Source organism: Mauremys reevesii, linkage group 6, assembly GCF_016161935.1.
Source record: "Mauremys reevesii isolate NIE-2019 linkage group 6, ASM1616193v1, whole genome shotgun sequence".
Taxonomy (NCBI): Eukaryota; Metazoa; Chordata; order Testudines; family Geoemydidae; genus Mauremys; species Mauremys reevesii.
The window spans coordinates 19920431-19937938 of NC_052628.1; the positions used below are offsets into that span (position 1 = coordinate 19920431).

Consider the following 17508-nt stretch of genomic DNA (forward strand, 5'->3'; position numbering starts at 1 on the left):
TGTGCAAACGCAACCCGCCCCCCCCCACCCCGGACTCTGTGACGGGGTTAAAATACTGACCATCGGTTGGCAAGCACGGTGTAGAGACAGTTCTGGGGGAGGGGGGGGTTGCGCTTAATCACACTGTATTGCACCGTGACACTGAATTACCAGGCAGCGACAAACGGTCGCTTACACGAGTATTTGTGTCAAGTCACGATTGTAGCATCTTACTTTTGACTTCTTATTGAGAGCAAATTCTGCATCCCTGATTCGCAGCTGCAGGGAGGGGGGGCGCTTTCCCCTCGGAGACACAGCGCCCGCCTTTCCCCCGGACAAGGGGGGACGCTGCATCTTCCACTCTCTCGCCCTCTCCTTGACGTTTGATTCCAGGGAGGGGGGAGCTCTGAAATCTCAGCCAAGCTTGACGCCTCCAGTCCCACCCACCCCCTTGCCCATTGGCGGGCTCTCCCCGACAAAGCCAGGGCTTAGCATCCCCTGCCTGGCCTCTGGCTGGGCTGCCTGTCAGTCCCGGCCCAAGTCCCGCCCTGCCGGGCTAGCTAGGTAGTTTGAGCAGCAAACCCACTCTGGACAGCTCCAGCTACCTAAACAGAAGACGTAAGAGGAGGAAAGGGCTAGGACATGGCGAGGGAACGGCGCTGGCCCGGCTGAGAGAGACTGGTGATTCCCCCCCCTACACACACACACACACTCACACACGCACTCACACACACCCTCCCCCGCACACACACACACACACACACACACACACACACACACACACAACTGAGAGGCCTTAACCCCCCCCTCGCGCGCGCTCCGAGCATCCCGCCAGCCCGGCACCCCCATGGACTGAATGAAGACTGCCTACACCGCCTATCGATGCCTCACCAAAGAGCTGGATGCCTGCGCCATGAACCCGGAGATGACAATGGACAGCCTGGGCAGTTTGCATGGGGCCGCCAGCCACGAGCAGGATCTGCTGGGCAGCCCCAGCCGCAGCGCCGGGTCGCTACGGGTCCATCCTCCTCCTTCGCACCAGGACTTGGCTTCTGCCTCTTCCCGCTCGGCCATGGTGTCCAGCATGGCTTCCCTGCTAGACGGGGCAGGGGACTACCGGCCGGAGCTGTCCATCCCCCTCCACCATGCCATGAGCATGCCCTGTGACTCCTCGCCCCCTGGCATGGGCATGAGCACCACCTACACCACTCTGACTCCACTCCAGCCCCTGCCGCCCATCTCCACCGTCTCCGACAAGTTCCACCACCCGCACCACCACCCCCATGCCCACCACCACCATCACCACCACCACCACCAGCGCCTCTCCGGCAATGTCAGCGGGAGCTTCACCCTGATGAGGGACGAGAGGGGGCTGCCGGCCATGAACAACCTCTACAGCCCCTACAAGGAGATGTCCGGCATGGGGCAGAGCCTGTCCCCCTTGGCTGGCACCCCCCTGGGCAACGGATTGGGGTCCATCCACAACACCCAGCAGAGCCTCCATAACTATGGGCCCCCCAGCCACGACAAGATGCTCAGCCCCAACTTCGATGCCCACACTGCCATGCTGGCCAGGGGTGAGCAGCACCTCTCCCGGGGGCTGGCTACCCCTCCTGCGGCCATGATGTCCCACTTAACCGGTATGCACCATCCTGGGCACCCTGGCCATGCGCAGCCTCACGGGCCCGTGTTGGCTTCCAGCCGGGAAAGGCCGCCCTCCTCCTCTGGATCTCAAGTTAACAACTCTGGGCAGTTAGAAGAGATCAACACCAAAGAAGTGGCCCAGAGGATCACTGCAGAGCTGAAGCGCTATAGCATCCCCCAGGCGATCTTTGCCCAGAGGGTGCTGTGCCGTTCTCAGGGGACCCTCTCAGACCTGCTAAGGAACCCTAAACCCTGGAGTAAGCTGAAATCTGGCAGGGAGACGTTCAGGAGAATGTGGAAATGGCTGCAGGAACCCGAGTTCCAGAGAATGTCAGCCTTAAGACTTGCAGGTGAGTGCTGGCACCAGTAATACTAAGTGCACAGGCAAATAGACAAGGTGTCCCAGCGAAAGAGCCACTGAAAAGTGTAATGTGATGCTGCGGGTACAGATTTTAGGCATAGCCTAGTGCTTGATGTATTCAAGAGGCTGGTTTTTTAAAGGAGCTTCACGATGAATAGATTGCCCTTGTCGTGATTTAACGTCTCCCTTTAATATTCTTAATTTGACCACTTCCAGCTACTGGGTGCTACCAGACTGGCTTGTGTGATGGCACTGCTAAGAGGACAATGGCTTGGGTGTTTTGTTTTCACCCTGCTCTGTAATCTTGACACATGATCTAGGCTAGAATAGTGCCGAGTTTTTAACATTTCCTATTGCACTTGGAAAATCCCTAATACATCCAGCAAAAGGCTGTTCAGTTTTGACCCACAATAAGGATGTATGGAAGGTACATTGCATTCTTATTTCTAGGATAGAGGTGTTTTGTTTTGTTTATTTCTCTCGGAAAACTTCCTTGGACCTAACGAGAGGTCCCGGGGTGGTGTCTGATGTAGTTCATCAATTTTAGGAGACGAAAAAGCATCAGATCCTGGGAAATCTGTTCTAAAGAATGGCGCATTTTGTGGGGGGCAGTTTTAGAATAGCTGTTCTCCCGGCTTTGAGTGCTTCAGTTTGATTTTTTCACCTTTCGCTCCAGTATCTTTCATTTCTGGTAGTGGTAGCTGTCGCATCAACGCATTTATTAGATAAATCACAAAATGTGTATTTCCTTTGCGCTGCCGAGGTTGTGTGAATCATTTCAAAGTCTCCTAGATTCCTCAGTGAAAGGAAGCACATTAAGTGTGTGATAAATTACGTGCCGAGAAATTAAGCTATAGATTATTGCATCTAAAACTATAAGGCTGCAATACCCTCTTTGCATACACGGGCGCTTATTTTTGTACAGAGCTCAGAGATGGATTTGAAGCCGAGGGAGAAGACAATCACACTTGGTATATTGTTCTAATGTGAGGTGAGCTGTTTTGTGCTCCCTCTGCTGTAATCAAAGAGAAGTACAACCCTCTATTGTTCTAAGATTACAAGAAATCGTCCATTAAGGCTGCTATTTGAGGGGAGTGGGGGATAATAATACAGATGGTTGAAAAATAAATCGCTATCCGGAAAAGTGTACATGGGATTATGTATAGATGTTTCTTTCCTTGATATAGTGTGCAGCGAAGGAGCGAACCAATAGAGTATTTATGCTTCAAAAATAGACTTGTTAAGATTGGAAAAACCTATATTCTGGGTTTTCACACAGTGAGGGGAAAGTGTTTGCCTAGATGAACGTCTGCAGTCCTTTCAGCATTGCTTTGGCTCTGCATCTGGAAAGAAAGATATATAGGCAATAATTAACATATCTGCATTAATTAGAATTTGCTTCACTGTCCCATCACATTTTAACATATAACATCAAATATTGGCAACCTGTTTTTGACACATATGAGCCCTTTACCACAAACTTGTTCCCATTATATATATATAATAGTGTGTGTGGCTCATTTTTTATAGTGTGACAGCTGCATGTTTACAAATGCATTTTAGAAGGGATTTCTACTCTGACAACTGCCTCGTTCACCTGTGGTTGGATTGATTCCAATCTGTAGCAATTAATCGTTTGGTATTATTGATTAGCGGAGAGTAAATAGGAAACAACCTTTCGGAAAGATTACTTTTTGCTTCAAAATCCACCCTCCATTTGTGCGCAGTGGGGGTGATTGTTGTTGTTGTTTCCTGGTTGTGAATTTCTTCCTGGAGCTTCTGAGATGATTTCTTACTAATTATAATTATTGATTGTTATTATTATTCGTAATAGTAGTTGCTGTAGTATTACACACTACATCATGGAAAGAAACGCAAAAGGTAGGGGGAGTTGTGTGCGTTATTGTTGTTAACAATGTCCCATTGAAACCTGGTGTGAGATTTGAAATCCTTTGTTTCTAGTTGTGTGTGTTTGTGTGTGTGTGTGTGTAGTTGGCACACTTTCTAACAATGCAGTTTGGAAACACTATACAATGAAAGGCAAGTTCCACTCCCTTCCTCTTTTCTCATTCGGTCTTAGGGACAATTCATGTGTGAAGTCCTGAGTGAATAGATCTCTTTGGCCTATCTCAGTGGTCAGTGGGACTCTTGCAGTGCGTCTCTTTGGTAGTAGTGTAGCTATATGGCAAGCTTTGTGTGAACCACGATTTTTTCCTCAAGTGCAATGTACAAAACAGAGAAGTTGGGGCTCTATTCGGATTCATGCAGAGATACCGTTTGGAATTGGTCAGAGTTGCTAAAATTGCAGGATAAGGTATGATCGTTCACTTGAAGTCCTGAATAAAGAAGAGAAGCATATAAAATATATGGCTCTTGAGAGGCGTTTAAATAGATGTGTGCAAGTATCCGGATTGTATCTAGTATCTAAAGTAAGGTGAGATTTTGCCATGTATTGTGTGGTTTTATTAGCAACAACAAGTGTGTTAAGGACTTACTGTATATCATCGGAGACTATATTTTGGTCAATAGATCACTCTCCTGTTGTAAAATATGCCGTAGCGGGGATTTGGGTAAGTAGGTATTATGTACTCAGTGTAGCTACAGGGGCTGGGGGGAGAACAGAAGCCATCTCTCCATGCATTATTGATAGAAATCTCTGCACGCCCCACAACTGGAGATGCCAGCGTCACTTTCGTTTGGGTTAAACAGGCACAAACCTGGAGCCTGGGCTTTCGGGTCTAAATCCACCACGGAGGGTCTTCGAGATTTCCAGAGGGAAGGAGGCGCCCCAAAGCCACCTGGGTACATTCATTTTTACAGCAGCGCTGTGGGCTTGGTCATTTTTCCCCTTCGATTCCAATGGCCCCGTCTGGCTGGGGGAGGGGGAAAGAGCACAGGAGTGAGAAGGTGATTTTGTTCTTGACTCCGTAGGCTATTAAAAATTCATGGTATCTTCTCTAACACACCAGGGCGAGATGGGCGGCGGGGGTGGGGGGTGTATTTATTCCTTCGCCTTTTCAGCATTATGAATGTATCTCGCTGCAGAGTCTGTGTTTGTCTGCGGCGATGTGACCCTAGCAAGAAACGGTCTTTGGCATCAAAGGGGAGAAGTAGAATCAATTCTGGGATCTTTTCGGAAGGAGGCTTTCGAGGAGCGGGATGCACATTTAATGTTACTAATCAAATTATGATGCCTTCGAAGCGGAAGAGATCACGCGTTAATGGTTTTCACCTTTGTGATACAATCACTTACGCGCGCGCACACGAAATTGAACGATTTTCAATTAGGGAAACATCACTAGTGAAGGCAGAGGAGATCTGCATACAATAATGAGGTGACGAATATGCCAGTTGCCTTATCTACATCGGGGAAGAAATTAAAACTAAGGCCCGTCATCTGCTGTAGCTTTCATTGGGCGGGGAGGGGGGGAACTGTCGTGGCGCTCATTCTAACATGCGACTTTTCCTGCAGGGATCTGTAATAGCTCATTTAGGAAATTGTCATTTCGACTAACATCCAGCGTGTCCCAGCCTGTCTCTCGACAAAGGAGCGCCCTTCGCATGGCGGATGCACACCCCAGATCCCTGTAACTGACGTTATTTTCCGGGCACAGTTATAGACACGGTCCCTTTGACACCAAGACACTAAGTGGCGAGCTCCACATTCCAGACCCTATCCTGAGCCTGTGGAAGTCAATGGGATTTCTTTTTTCAGAGTAGCAGCCTTGTTAGTCTGTATCCCCAAAAAGAACAGGAGTACTTGTGGCACCTTAGAGACTAACAAATTTATTTCAGCATGGGATTTCTGCTGCTTTCTGGGACGGCAGGATTGGGCTCTAACTTTTCATATTGGAAGCCCTATTCATTGATGCTAGCCGCACTCCTTCCAGCTAAACCCAGAGAGGGTAGAAAGGATGTAAAGAGACGCATCTAATAGTTGTTAATGATTATGGCTAAGAGTTCCTACTATTTTAACCCATTCCTGTAATTACATTAGACAGAGCGTTCACATTTCTCTGTAACTCTTTCAATGAGAGAATAGATATTTCTGAATACGTTTGTGTATGGACACACAGAATCTCAGATCTAGCTGCATGTGTGGGAATAGACATATGCCTATATGTGTAGCCACATCTTATACTATAATATCATATTGCAATATTCTATTATAACCAATGCAAAACATAATCCTGTACCTACGGTGTCAAGTCATTGTAGTCACTATGCACCTTGCGCCCTATAGAAACGTGTATTAACATTTGTACATAACACAGACATACTTTTGCTTGATGAGCTGATCAAATTAATAATTGAAGAGCTAGCTCACTACTGTCCTTGTCTTTTCGAGTCCCCTGTGAATCAATAACACCTTTCTAATATGCATTAGTGCTGGGTCCCTGAGAGCATTGAGGGTAGGAGAGAGAGAATACCACACGCGAAACAACCCGGGGAACAGGATCCCATCAAGCGAGAAGGCTCCAACATTTATTTTTATTCCAGTCTTTCCAACCATGTGGTTATGTCACTTTTCTCAAACCAATGTGTATATGGAGGGAGATCGATGCTGATAATGTTTAGAAGATTAAAAGAGCATTAATGCTGGCAACAGTAACATAAACGTGTGGACCCAGTTTTCATTGATCTGGAACCTGATCCGGCTTGTTTCCAGTAAAGCTGATGGCGCTGGCTTTCCCAGCACAAGACGTGTGTGTGTGTGTGTGTGTGTGTGTGTGTCTCGCAATCCCTCCCTCTCCCCATGCCTAGCTGCGAATCTTCCCAAAACGTTGGCTAAGGAGCTTGTGAAAGATAATGGCCAGCATGGAGATTCACCCTACGAACCAGGTTTCGGTTCCCCGAGGGAGCCGATCCTGCAGCCCTGTGGGGAAGCAAGCGGCGGGTCGGGCCTCGGGCACGCTCTCCCCCAGGAGTGATGTCCAGAGGTGAGCACAGGGCTGGGTGCTTTGCTTCACTGCGGTACTGAGCTAGCAGACGGAAAGGCCGGCGTTAGGGGGGACGCTTTTCACTTGGACAAGTACAAAAATGACCCCCTGTGCCTGTCTCATCTTCCTAGGAGATGACTCTCAGTGTGAAAGCTCCCAGCTCCGAGCAGAAGCTGTCTGACACTGCATCAGGCTGAGCAGGCTAATGGGGACAGATTGAAGCGGGGCTTCCATCACCCCTTCTTCCCAAGTCCTTCTCTCAGCCCCCAAATTTGGAGAGCTGCTGCTGTGCATGCGCAGTCATTGCTTTCCCTAACTTGCTTACAAACTCTGCATACTATAAATGACTGTGTACGTGATGTCCATGTAAATACAGCATCCCAGCCTTAACTAGTCACATGAGCTAACAAGGGGTTTCTGCTCTGAGATCAATACAGAGGGATTTAAAAACTCCCTACACAGGTAAATTACACAGTAGACAGTAGCTCGCTGAGCAATAACAAACATTTTAAACTCTTCTGAATAATCGGCCTTCAGTCTGTTTTTCTACCTCTTTGTGCCCATATTTTTTAAAGCTTCCGATTTTTAAAAGCACAACCAAATATTTTGGGAGTAACGATCCGATGAAACCAAAACACAAAAGTTTCAGCGTTAAGGGTTTATTTGACACCCCTGTGTAGTCTAGCCACTAGGGAATGGGAATTATTTCACTTCTTGACCCCACTAAATGAAGGAGTGTGGCATCTGAAAGTCCTACCCACACTTGTGGATAAGGAGAAAATTCCAACTTTAATCTTGAATATATTTTTTGAGGTTTAGGTAAAATATATATATATTTGATCTCTCTCTCTCGCTCTGTGTGTGTGTGTCGCACACTCACGCACAACACACACGTTCTTGCTATATAGTTCTTTCCACCCTTCTCCCAAAAATATTTCAGTTCAGAACAAAACCAAATGTATACAGTGGATCCGAGTTTGTTTGCTTGTTTGTGGCTAACGTGGAGCCTCAAAATGAGATGGATGGTGGGGTTTTGCGTTTGTTTGTTTGTTCGTTTGGTTTTGTTTGTTTGTTTTGATATTTCGTTTTGCAAAGGTATTTAGATCGCCACCTAAAGAATTTTCTGTGTGTTTTAATTGGAAGTATCCAAGCATTCTTTAAAAAAAAACTTTACATATAACAAACTAAAACCAAACTAAAAACTCAACAACGATAAATCTATCTCCCCCGATTCTCCTTCTAAATGGTGCTCTCCAGGCGTTTTCCCCTCGTGGGTCGGTGGGTATCCTCTGGAACGGAGCGAGGTCGGCAAGGGACTTGTTTGTCGTTTCATTTTTGTCGCCTCCTGCACGGAATAGTTTGGCAAGTCCCTAAAGCCGTGGTTTTCAGCTGATCCGAGCCGGGCTGCTGGGAGAGCCTAGCTCGCCGGGTGTAGAAGAGGGGAACGGCTTAGCCCAGACCTAGCCCGTGTACAGTGTCCGATGAGACACGATGGGGAAGGGCAGCTTTGGGTTTCCAGCCGTGCCACCAGTGTACTCCTCCCGCTTCTCCTTCCAATCGCATTGCCGCCGGCTCTGGGACTAGCTGCTTTCTGGAAACGCGAATCCCCCCCCCCTCCCCGCCGCCGCACTTTCGGTGCAGGGAGGGGTCCCCTCCAGGGATCCGGGATGCTTTGTAAACGTGCACAAACTCCGAGGAGCGTGCGGCTGGGCTGGAAGATACAGATGGTCTAACTATACTGTGCTCTGGCTCGCCGGTAAAACCGGGGCGCGTTTACTCCCTGAGCTCAGATGGTAACAGTGAAACGCCTCGATGGGGTTTTTTTTTGTGTGGGATTTATTTAATTATTGCTTCTAAATCCTACCCCCTCCCTCCTTCCCTCCAGCAGCCCACTTTCTGTAACCGTGGCCTGAGCATTTTGTTGCTTGCCTGTAGTGCATTGTAAACACGGAGCAGGAAGCCCCACCGGTTCAGGGAGCACGTCGAGGGCAGCCCTTGCGTGCCAAGAGTGCCCTGTTTCACGCACATCCCATCCCAGCCCCCATCTCTGCCATGTGCCCGTCCCGCCTGGCGCCTGATTCTCCCGGGGAGAGGAGAACCGCGGGGAAGGACCTTTGTAAATGACAGCGGTCTCTGGAGCATTGATTTCTGGCTGGCACGTGTGACTATGCAGTCTCATGGCCTCGGTGTTTGCTTTTCCTTTCTCCTCTTTCTTCTTCCTTCAACCCTGACTTTCCCCTGGAATGAAAGGAAGAACCCAAACGCTGCTCAGGTTACAATAACGCGCGCTCCTCATGCTGTCCTCTTTCCTGCCAGTTCTTCTCCAACGTAGCTAACCTATGTTATCTTCCTGGGGAATCCCGTCCCTGCTTGTCAGGTAACGCTAGCGGTGTGGCTGAACCTAGTGTTTATTTTTTTCATAGATTATGAACAGGTCGGTTGCTCATCTCCAACCGTTTCTGTACTTGAATGATCAAAATTGCTTAATAGCTTTATGACTTCCCTGGGTATAAAACTATCTGCAGTGTTTGCCCAGCTCTTAGAGATGTAGAAGAAGCTCAGGCAGCACAGATTTCAGTCATGATCTCAGATTTATTGAACTAGGTGAATATAGCTAAAGCTATAATACACAGATTGCTATGGGTCAAATCCCATTAATTTTGCAATTGATTTTAATAGGGCCAAGATTTGGCTCCCATGTCTCTGTTAACAAATTAGTTGTTCATCGAATGTTTTGAAGATACAAGAACATTATTTCCATTGCCTCAGTGTGTGTGCATGTGTGTACAAATCTTTCCAAAAGTTTTCTATAGTGTGAGGTCATATGTATTAAAAGGACAAAGTTTGAGATAGTAATATTCTAAGGAAAGGCCAGAATCTCAAATAACAGTTGTCAGAATGTCTAAAAATGGCTGTAAGAGTTTATAGACCACATTGCACACAAAGGGGCCAGTTTGCAATGCTTACCAGGATAAACTCCTATTGTTTTCATTGGGAATTTTTTCTTTGTAGGGCCTGAAGAATCAGGCACAAAATATTCAAAGGGAAGATATATTTGTATTCGTGCAGGGCTACTCTATATCATTTTAGGATGAATTATTCTCATGCAAGCATGCAGACATTGTTTGGGTTATAAGCATACCTCTAAAGTAATTTAATCGCACTTGGACCTCAGCTCGTGTAATTAAATATACATATACTTTTTTCCTGCAGGAAGAAAATAGTTTAAATGTATATAGGCTATATTTACTTTGGAGCATGTCACAAGTACTAATCATATGGAACCAGGAAAGGGAATGGGAACAGTTAAGGAAAAAGAATCAGACTTTTTATAGAGGACAAAATAACTATAATTGTTTTTAATGAGGAAGGAATATGCATTCCTGTGCATCCACCTCCCTTTTTCAGAGTGTTTAGCATCTCAATATGTAATGTAGGCACCCCCGTCATCGATTCATTTCTGTTAAATTTATATTGACCAGGAACCTGCAATCCTTACTCAACCAAAAGTCCCACAGAAGCCAACGGGACTTTTGCCTGAATAAACAGTGCAGGATCAGGTCTTATGAATAATAAAATAGCCATTTGCAATTGGAGTCCTGCCTGGTGAGGATTGCTGGCTCAGGAGTGGCCAAAGTGCTGGTTCTACAGAATTGCCCACCAGCTTCCCCAGTCAGTTGGGTTTGGTTTGGATTCTTTGGACCTGATTCTAATCTCCCTGACACAGATTGCAGTAGCAGCAACACTACTGAAGTCAGTGGATTTACATTGGTGCAAAACAAGTAAGAGCTCAGAGTTAGGCCCAGTACATTGGTTTGAATGCTCAGACCCTGACTCTGCTCTGTCTGAAGTCATTGGCAAAGCTTCCATTCATTTCAGTGGGAGCAGGAGCAGGCTATTTGTTTAGTGATTGTGCATTACTACCCTTTTTTAATTTTACTGGTTTAAATGTACTTTCGTGCAGTGTTCGGAGGTGCCCGTGTTATTAATTAGTTAATTATACCATTAGGTGAATGACTAAAATCAATTTATTAAAAATAATAACTAATGATCATTAATCATAATTATGATGCAAGCATGTCCTGTGTTGACTGTAAAGAATCCTGTGGCACCTTATAGACTAACAGACGTTTTGCAGCATGAGCTTTCGTGGGTGAATACCCACTTCTTCGGATGCAAACCCAAAAGCTCATGCTGCAAAACGTCTGTTAGTCTATAAGGTGCCACAGGATTCTTTGCTGCTTCTACAGAACCAGACTAACACGGCTACCCCTCTGATACTTGTGTTAACTGTAGGTTCCAACATTCCTAAGTCCTTGGATCAGACTTTCACATTAAATATAAGAGGGCGGCTTCAATCTGCTCCATTTTATGCAAATTGATATGACCCTGGGACTGCTGCCCAGTTTCCAGTACAGCCCCTTCAACTGGCAAACTCCTTATCCCCTTGGTTTAAGCGGGAATTCTCTGAGTCTGTTAGAGAATCTGTTGTAAACACAGATCCATTGATTTGCATTTGTCAGAGAGGAAAGTTAAACCAGTGAAAAGAGAAGCTCTTTATTGTTTTATGCAGGGCCAGGGAAACCTTTTGTGTTGATCCTATTGATCCAATCTTTCCCTTTAAGGAAACCACATAGTTAAAGACCCCCCATTCAATAGATTTATCCTTCATGCTTGCAATATTCTTTTAAGTGGTCTCATCTAGGGTAGTATGGCAGCATTAAACCTGAGATCCAAACAAAAGGCAAGATAGAAAAATACAATGGGATTTTAAATATTGGAAAACTAAGGGCCCATCCTGAAGCCTTTGTCCCAGTAAAACTCCCATTGAAGTCAATGCTGAAGTCAGTGGGAGTTTTGGCTGAGAAAGGACTTGCAGGGCCAAGCCCTAAAATATTTGCCAAAATGTGCAATTATTTCTCCTTCAGATACTGTATGTTAATTTTTATTGAGTCTTTAGTGTATTTACATGTTGGAAAGCACATGTACAAATATTCTTACAAATTGTAACATAGCCTTAATACATGAGTTTTTCACTTGTATTTCAATGCCAATTTGTTTTTCAAATGTATGTCCAGGCCAGAATTTTGAACTGCTCAATTTAAGTATAGAATATATTGAAACCAATGGATTTGCAACCACTTGCACTAGCTGAGATCTCTTCCAACGAGTTTTCATGTGGCATTTTGGGGGTAGATCTGATGTTAGATGGGCCCTGGGAAGAGTCCATAGGATTGTAAGAATACGACATAGTACAGGAATGACTGCTACATTCCTTGGACAATACTAACGTGTTGTGCTAATTCCAATAACTACAGACTGTGAAAGGCTCTTTCGCTTACAGCACTAATCTGCTAGATCAGTCTTACTAATTCTGTGGCCTTTTAACTGCATGAATAACAAATAAGGAGACATTCTGTTTTAATTCTCTATTTGATCTGGGCTTAATTGTGCAGTTCTTAAATTTTTGTCACGATGAAAAATATTAATGATCCCTAGGTGAGTTAATGCATTTATCTGTTTAGGGAGTTCAAAGGGCAGAGTTCAACTATGGTTCAGGTTAATTGAACACACAGCCATATCCTAATGTCTGTGTTGCCTGCAAAGTACTAAAAGTCAGAATATTATCACTTAGAAGGTGCACCAAATCTCTGTTAAGCAAATATTGCACCAAATGTAAGGTAAGCAGACATATGAAGAATGCAATTAAAATTGCTCTCATTACTAAGTCTTATGTAAGTTACCAAGCTCAACTTGGTTATGAAATGCCTGGTAAAACCTTGTCCCCTTGGGTGAGAAGTGTTTTCTCAATGGAAAATTGCTTTATTGGTACCAGTGACCTGTAGAGCAGCTGCTGCAGCTTGGACTGAAAATCAGCTCTCAGAATAATGTGCTCCTATTAAAATGGATAAGACATTTGTTTACACAGTCAGGGCTTGCAGCAAGTGCAGTTAACCCCATCCAAATTGTTTGCTGCCTTGAAAATTCAAGGTTCACAATTAGCTCTAGAGTACAAAAAATGATAGTTCATAGAGAGGGCAAAACGCTGGGTAAGACCAATCCTGCACTCTGTAAATACTTCTGATTTTTCTGGGCTGATCAGCAAAGTGCTTGCATAACTTGTTTGCATTTCCTGATTGCTGAATCATGTTACTGATGATGAAACATTTTTGTACCAAAATGCCATCAATGATTCATCTATGCAAAATACATCCACTGTCCACTTTTTATTTATATTCACTTGATCACTGTGCATTTCAGCAAACATGAATCTGCAAACAGTGCTTTTATTTGGAACGTAGTCTGGATAAATGCAGGATCAAGATGAAGACAAATACGCAAACACTACAGGAGACAGACATTGAATTCTGAGCTACTGTTTTCCCAACAGAGGTGGAAGAGAGTCCCTTCCAGCTGTGAACCATAGCACCACCTACTGGTGGCTTTATTGTCACATAAAAAACGCCACACACACCCAAAAAAAAAAAAATCGGGCCAGACCAAGGGTCCATGTATCCCAGTATCTGACAGTGGGCAGTGCCAGATGCTTCCTTCAGAGGGAATAAACAGAACAGGGCAATTTCAAGTGATCCATCCCCCATCGTCCAGTTGCAGCTTCTAGCAGTTGGAGGGTCAGGGAAACCTGAGCATGGGGTTGCATCCCTGACCATCCTGGCTAATAACCATTGATGATATCTATGCTAATATCCTCCATGAACGCTAATATCCTCCATGAACGTATCTAATTCTTTTTTGATCCTTGGTTTATGTTTGGCCTTCACAACATCCCCAGGCAATGAGTTCCACAGATTGACTGTGTGCTGGGTGAGGAGGTACTTCGTTATGTTTTGTCTTAAACCTGCTGCCTACTAATTTTATTGGGTTAACCCCAGTTCTTGTGTTATGTGAAGGGATAAATAACACTTTCTTATTCACTTTCTCCCGACCGGTCATGATTTTATACACCTCTATCATATCCCCCCTTAGTCATCTGTTTTCTAAGGTGAACCCATTCTCTTTAATCTCTCCTTGTATGGAAGCTGTTCCATACTCCTAATCACCTGTGTTGCCCTTCTCCAATTCTAATATATGGTTTTTGAGATGGACTGGCTAGAACTGCATGCAGTCTTCAAGGTGTGGGTTACTTTGGATTTACATCATGGCATTATGATATTTTCTGGTGTATTATCTATAAGCTGCAAAGAGTCCTGTGGCACCTTGTAGACTAACAGACGTATTGGAGCATGAGCTTTCGTGGGTGAATATCCACTTCGTCGGATGCATGTGGGTATTCGCCTACAAAAGCTCATGCTCCAGTGCGTCTTTTAGTCTATAAGGTGCCACAGGACTCGTTGCTGCTTTTACAGATCCAGACTAACATGGCTACCCCTCTCATACTATCTATAAACTGTTTATCTTCAGAAAGTGGCCAAAAAACTTAAGCACTTAAATCCATATTCAAGCACCAAAATAAAGGAAGTTGAATTTTCAAAGGTGCTGAGCATGCACAGCTTCCATTTACTTTAATGGAAGCTATTAGTACTCAGCACTTTTGAAAGTTACTGAGGCCCAGATCCTAAGGGATTTAGGTGCCTAAATCCCATTGATTCCCATTGGAACATCTGGGCCTAGCAGCTTCCATTAAAGTCAAAGGAAGCTGTAGATGCTCAACATCTTTGAAAATCAGGCCACTTTGAGATAGAGGCCTAAATAAGGATTGAGGTGACTATAAGAATTCTGCTTTGAAAATCTTAGCCATGAACAACATTCACTGTATGCACAATTGCTGGCAAAGTCTATTCTATTCTGTTCTGGTTCTTAGACCACCCTCAACCCCATGGTATCTGAGCACCTTCCAGAGGTGGATTAAGAGATATGGCTAATATCTGTCATGTGTGGTTTGCTCTCGCTCTCTTTCTCATGCTTTTCCCAAGGGAAAAATTGTGTGTGCAATGGCTTTTATTATTGTAGTTGTTGTTAAGTGATAGATATATATTGCTATTAGCAAAGGCAAGGTCAAAGAAGTGTACCTTGCATTTGGTACAGAAAGAGGTGAGGTTTGTGGTGGTACTTCGTTCCTGTGGAAGTTTGTTCCACAGTCTTGAACCAGCACCCAAGAAAGCTCTTCTTCCTCTTTCTTATATTAACTGCTTATCTGCTACACAGATGCAGTGGTGATTTCCCCAAGATTGAAATGCTTCATCTGCTGCGACTATGCTTTATTGCTATATGGTAAAATCATGTATTTGTATGTAATGGGCAATATCGTGGAACTTCTGTGGCCAGTATAAGACATTCATTAAGATTAGAAAATTCAATATTAAATTTTTTATCAACAAAGGAAGACGATAACAGACAGAAGTTCATGCCATTAAATTCATTAAAAAGTTAAGACATCTTAACAGCAATTACAGAGAAATTAGAGGAGCACACTGGGATACATAATAGCATTCTTTGGCAATGTGAACTAAATGTCCTGAATGCCGTAGCTGTGTGGAAGGCAAGTGTGTGCTTGCATTTCTTTGCACAGTAATACCAGGCATGCAAATGTTTTTTACAACTGGATCTTCATGTTAATTTCAGTACCATGAACAGTTACTGCTTTGCAACCTCAAAAATATCAGGCCAGTGTTCTTCCTAAGAGACTATGTGGGATAAGAGATGGACCAGCCCCAGATCTGCATGTTCCTGCAAACCGGAGGGCTCAGTCCTAGAGGTTCTTTCTTCTCCCTGGGATTTGCTAAGTAGGCCCTTTGAGGGCTGGTTTAATAAAGAACTAGAAAGGGGTTAGGATACTGGGACATCTTTCTTATTTAGATAAGGAGAAACCTGTTGGTACAATTTCTAGGACACACACAGACATTTATATTTATTTCACTGCCTTCAGCAGTAAGAATAAGGATATAGTTTTGCTATGACTTCCTTATCCTCTAGATGGTCTTTGACTGCATCGTGATTCACTGTTCATTGGTGCATTTTTACCATCTATGTCAGTATGTCTGTCTATATTTTAGCAACATTTTTGAATGGATTTGTGGGACTGCATATTTTATTTCCTGTAGATGTAGCTCAAAATTAAGAAGTTACAACATATATAAATATTAAAGGAAATACGTTAAATATTTATAAATAGTATATGTTTATAATAATAATCTCTTGAATTGTATTTTTAATGTTGAACTAAATATCTCAGTTCTTATAAACTGTCTTGAAGGTGCTTAGTGTCTCCAAATGTTAGAAGTAGCCTCACCAGATATGGATTGGTGGTTAGTACCTGCCATCTATGTAAGAAATTGTGTTGCCATGTGATAAATTGCATTTATCATGTGCCAGTTTTTTAAAGCAACCACTAGGCCTACCTTATTGCTCCATCTGATCCCCAAACACACTGATCACAATTCTGCTCTCCTTTTAATTAACCAATGAGTTTTTGTCACTCTCTTGATTGGTTGCTGAATGCAGGTCTGACTCTATTTTTCATTAGATGTATTTCTATTTTCCTCTCCTTTTATTTAAAAAAAAATCACTCTCTGTATTTTTTTTCACTCTGGCTATTTCTGGTCTCTGTTTCTTCATTAGATTTTTTTTCTCAGTCACTCCTCTTTGCTTCTTGACCACTAGTATTCAAGCTGAACTTCCAAAGCTCTAATGTTCTAAAGTAGGCAGAACGTATTTTCCCATCCCTAATTCACATTCAGGCAAACTTGCAAAAGGAGAACAAAAGTGTTCTTTGTCAATCACTCTCTACTGTCCTTCTCCCCTTGTTCTTCATGAGGATAGGTAGGCTTGACTAAGACTTATACTTCTGAAGGATGCCTGTAGGTGATTCAGAGGAGCACACCTACTGGTGGTCCTTGCTACACTTTTGGAAAAGATATAGTATGCACGGCCCTCAGCCACAAACTGGAGGTCATGCCTCCATCCCTTCCAGACACACATCACTCAGCTATGGCCAGCCTCCCCCACTGCACCCTCCTCTGGGGCATCTAACTCTAGTACTAGCAGGCCCCTCCTTGGTTCAGAGAGTTGAGCAGCCCTTTTATGGCTGCCTTCAGAATAGAAGCTGTTAGGGTGGAGAGGGCACCTCTAGCACAAAGGCAGTCATAATTGGGACATGAATGTCTTGAGAAAACATTAGGTTTGTGTGTGCTAGATATTATCTTTTTCTCCCTGATGAAAGATCCTGATGTGCAGTCCTGCTCCTGCATCCTTTTCCACACAAACGTCTCATTGATTTCTGGGTGAGTTTTGCATGCAGGATTCTGCTCCTCTCTCAGGTGGGTTTAGTAATAAGGCAAAATATTCAGGAGTCAACCAGCCATTGCATTGATTTAGAAGGAAAATGCAAAAGAAAAAAGCCATTAGGAGAAAAATAAAGCACAAAAATCAAGCAATTACATTGTGGAAAAGTAGGTTCAAAATACTGGTGAAGTGCACAGCTGAAAAAGTTTTGGGCTAGCACTGGATGCAGGCTATTTCTTAAGATCCACATTACCTCTTAGACCAAAATTGTCTCTAAATAACTGAGGCAGGGGCGTCTCCAGGCCCCAGCACACCAAGCAGAGCGCCCCCCGCGGCATGCCG

General features: G+C 44.2%; 1 protein-coding gene across 1 annotated transcript in view; it reads left to right on the forward strand.

Moving 5' to 3' along the window:
* Nucleotides 1-782: 782 nt before the first annotated feature.
* The window catches only part of ONECUT2 (one cut homeobox 2), a 39737-nt gene continuing 23011 nt past the window's right edge, over nt 783-17508 (forward strand). The window contains exon 1 of the mRNA XM_039544867.1: nt 783-1973. Within this exon, the coding sequence (XP_039400801.1) occupies nt 836-1973 (1138 nt within the window). The 5' untranslated portion in view covers nt 783-835. The remainder of the gene's footprint in view (nt 1974-17508) is intronic.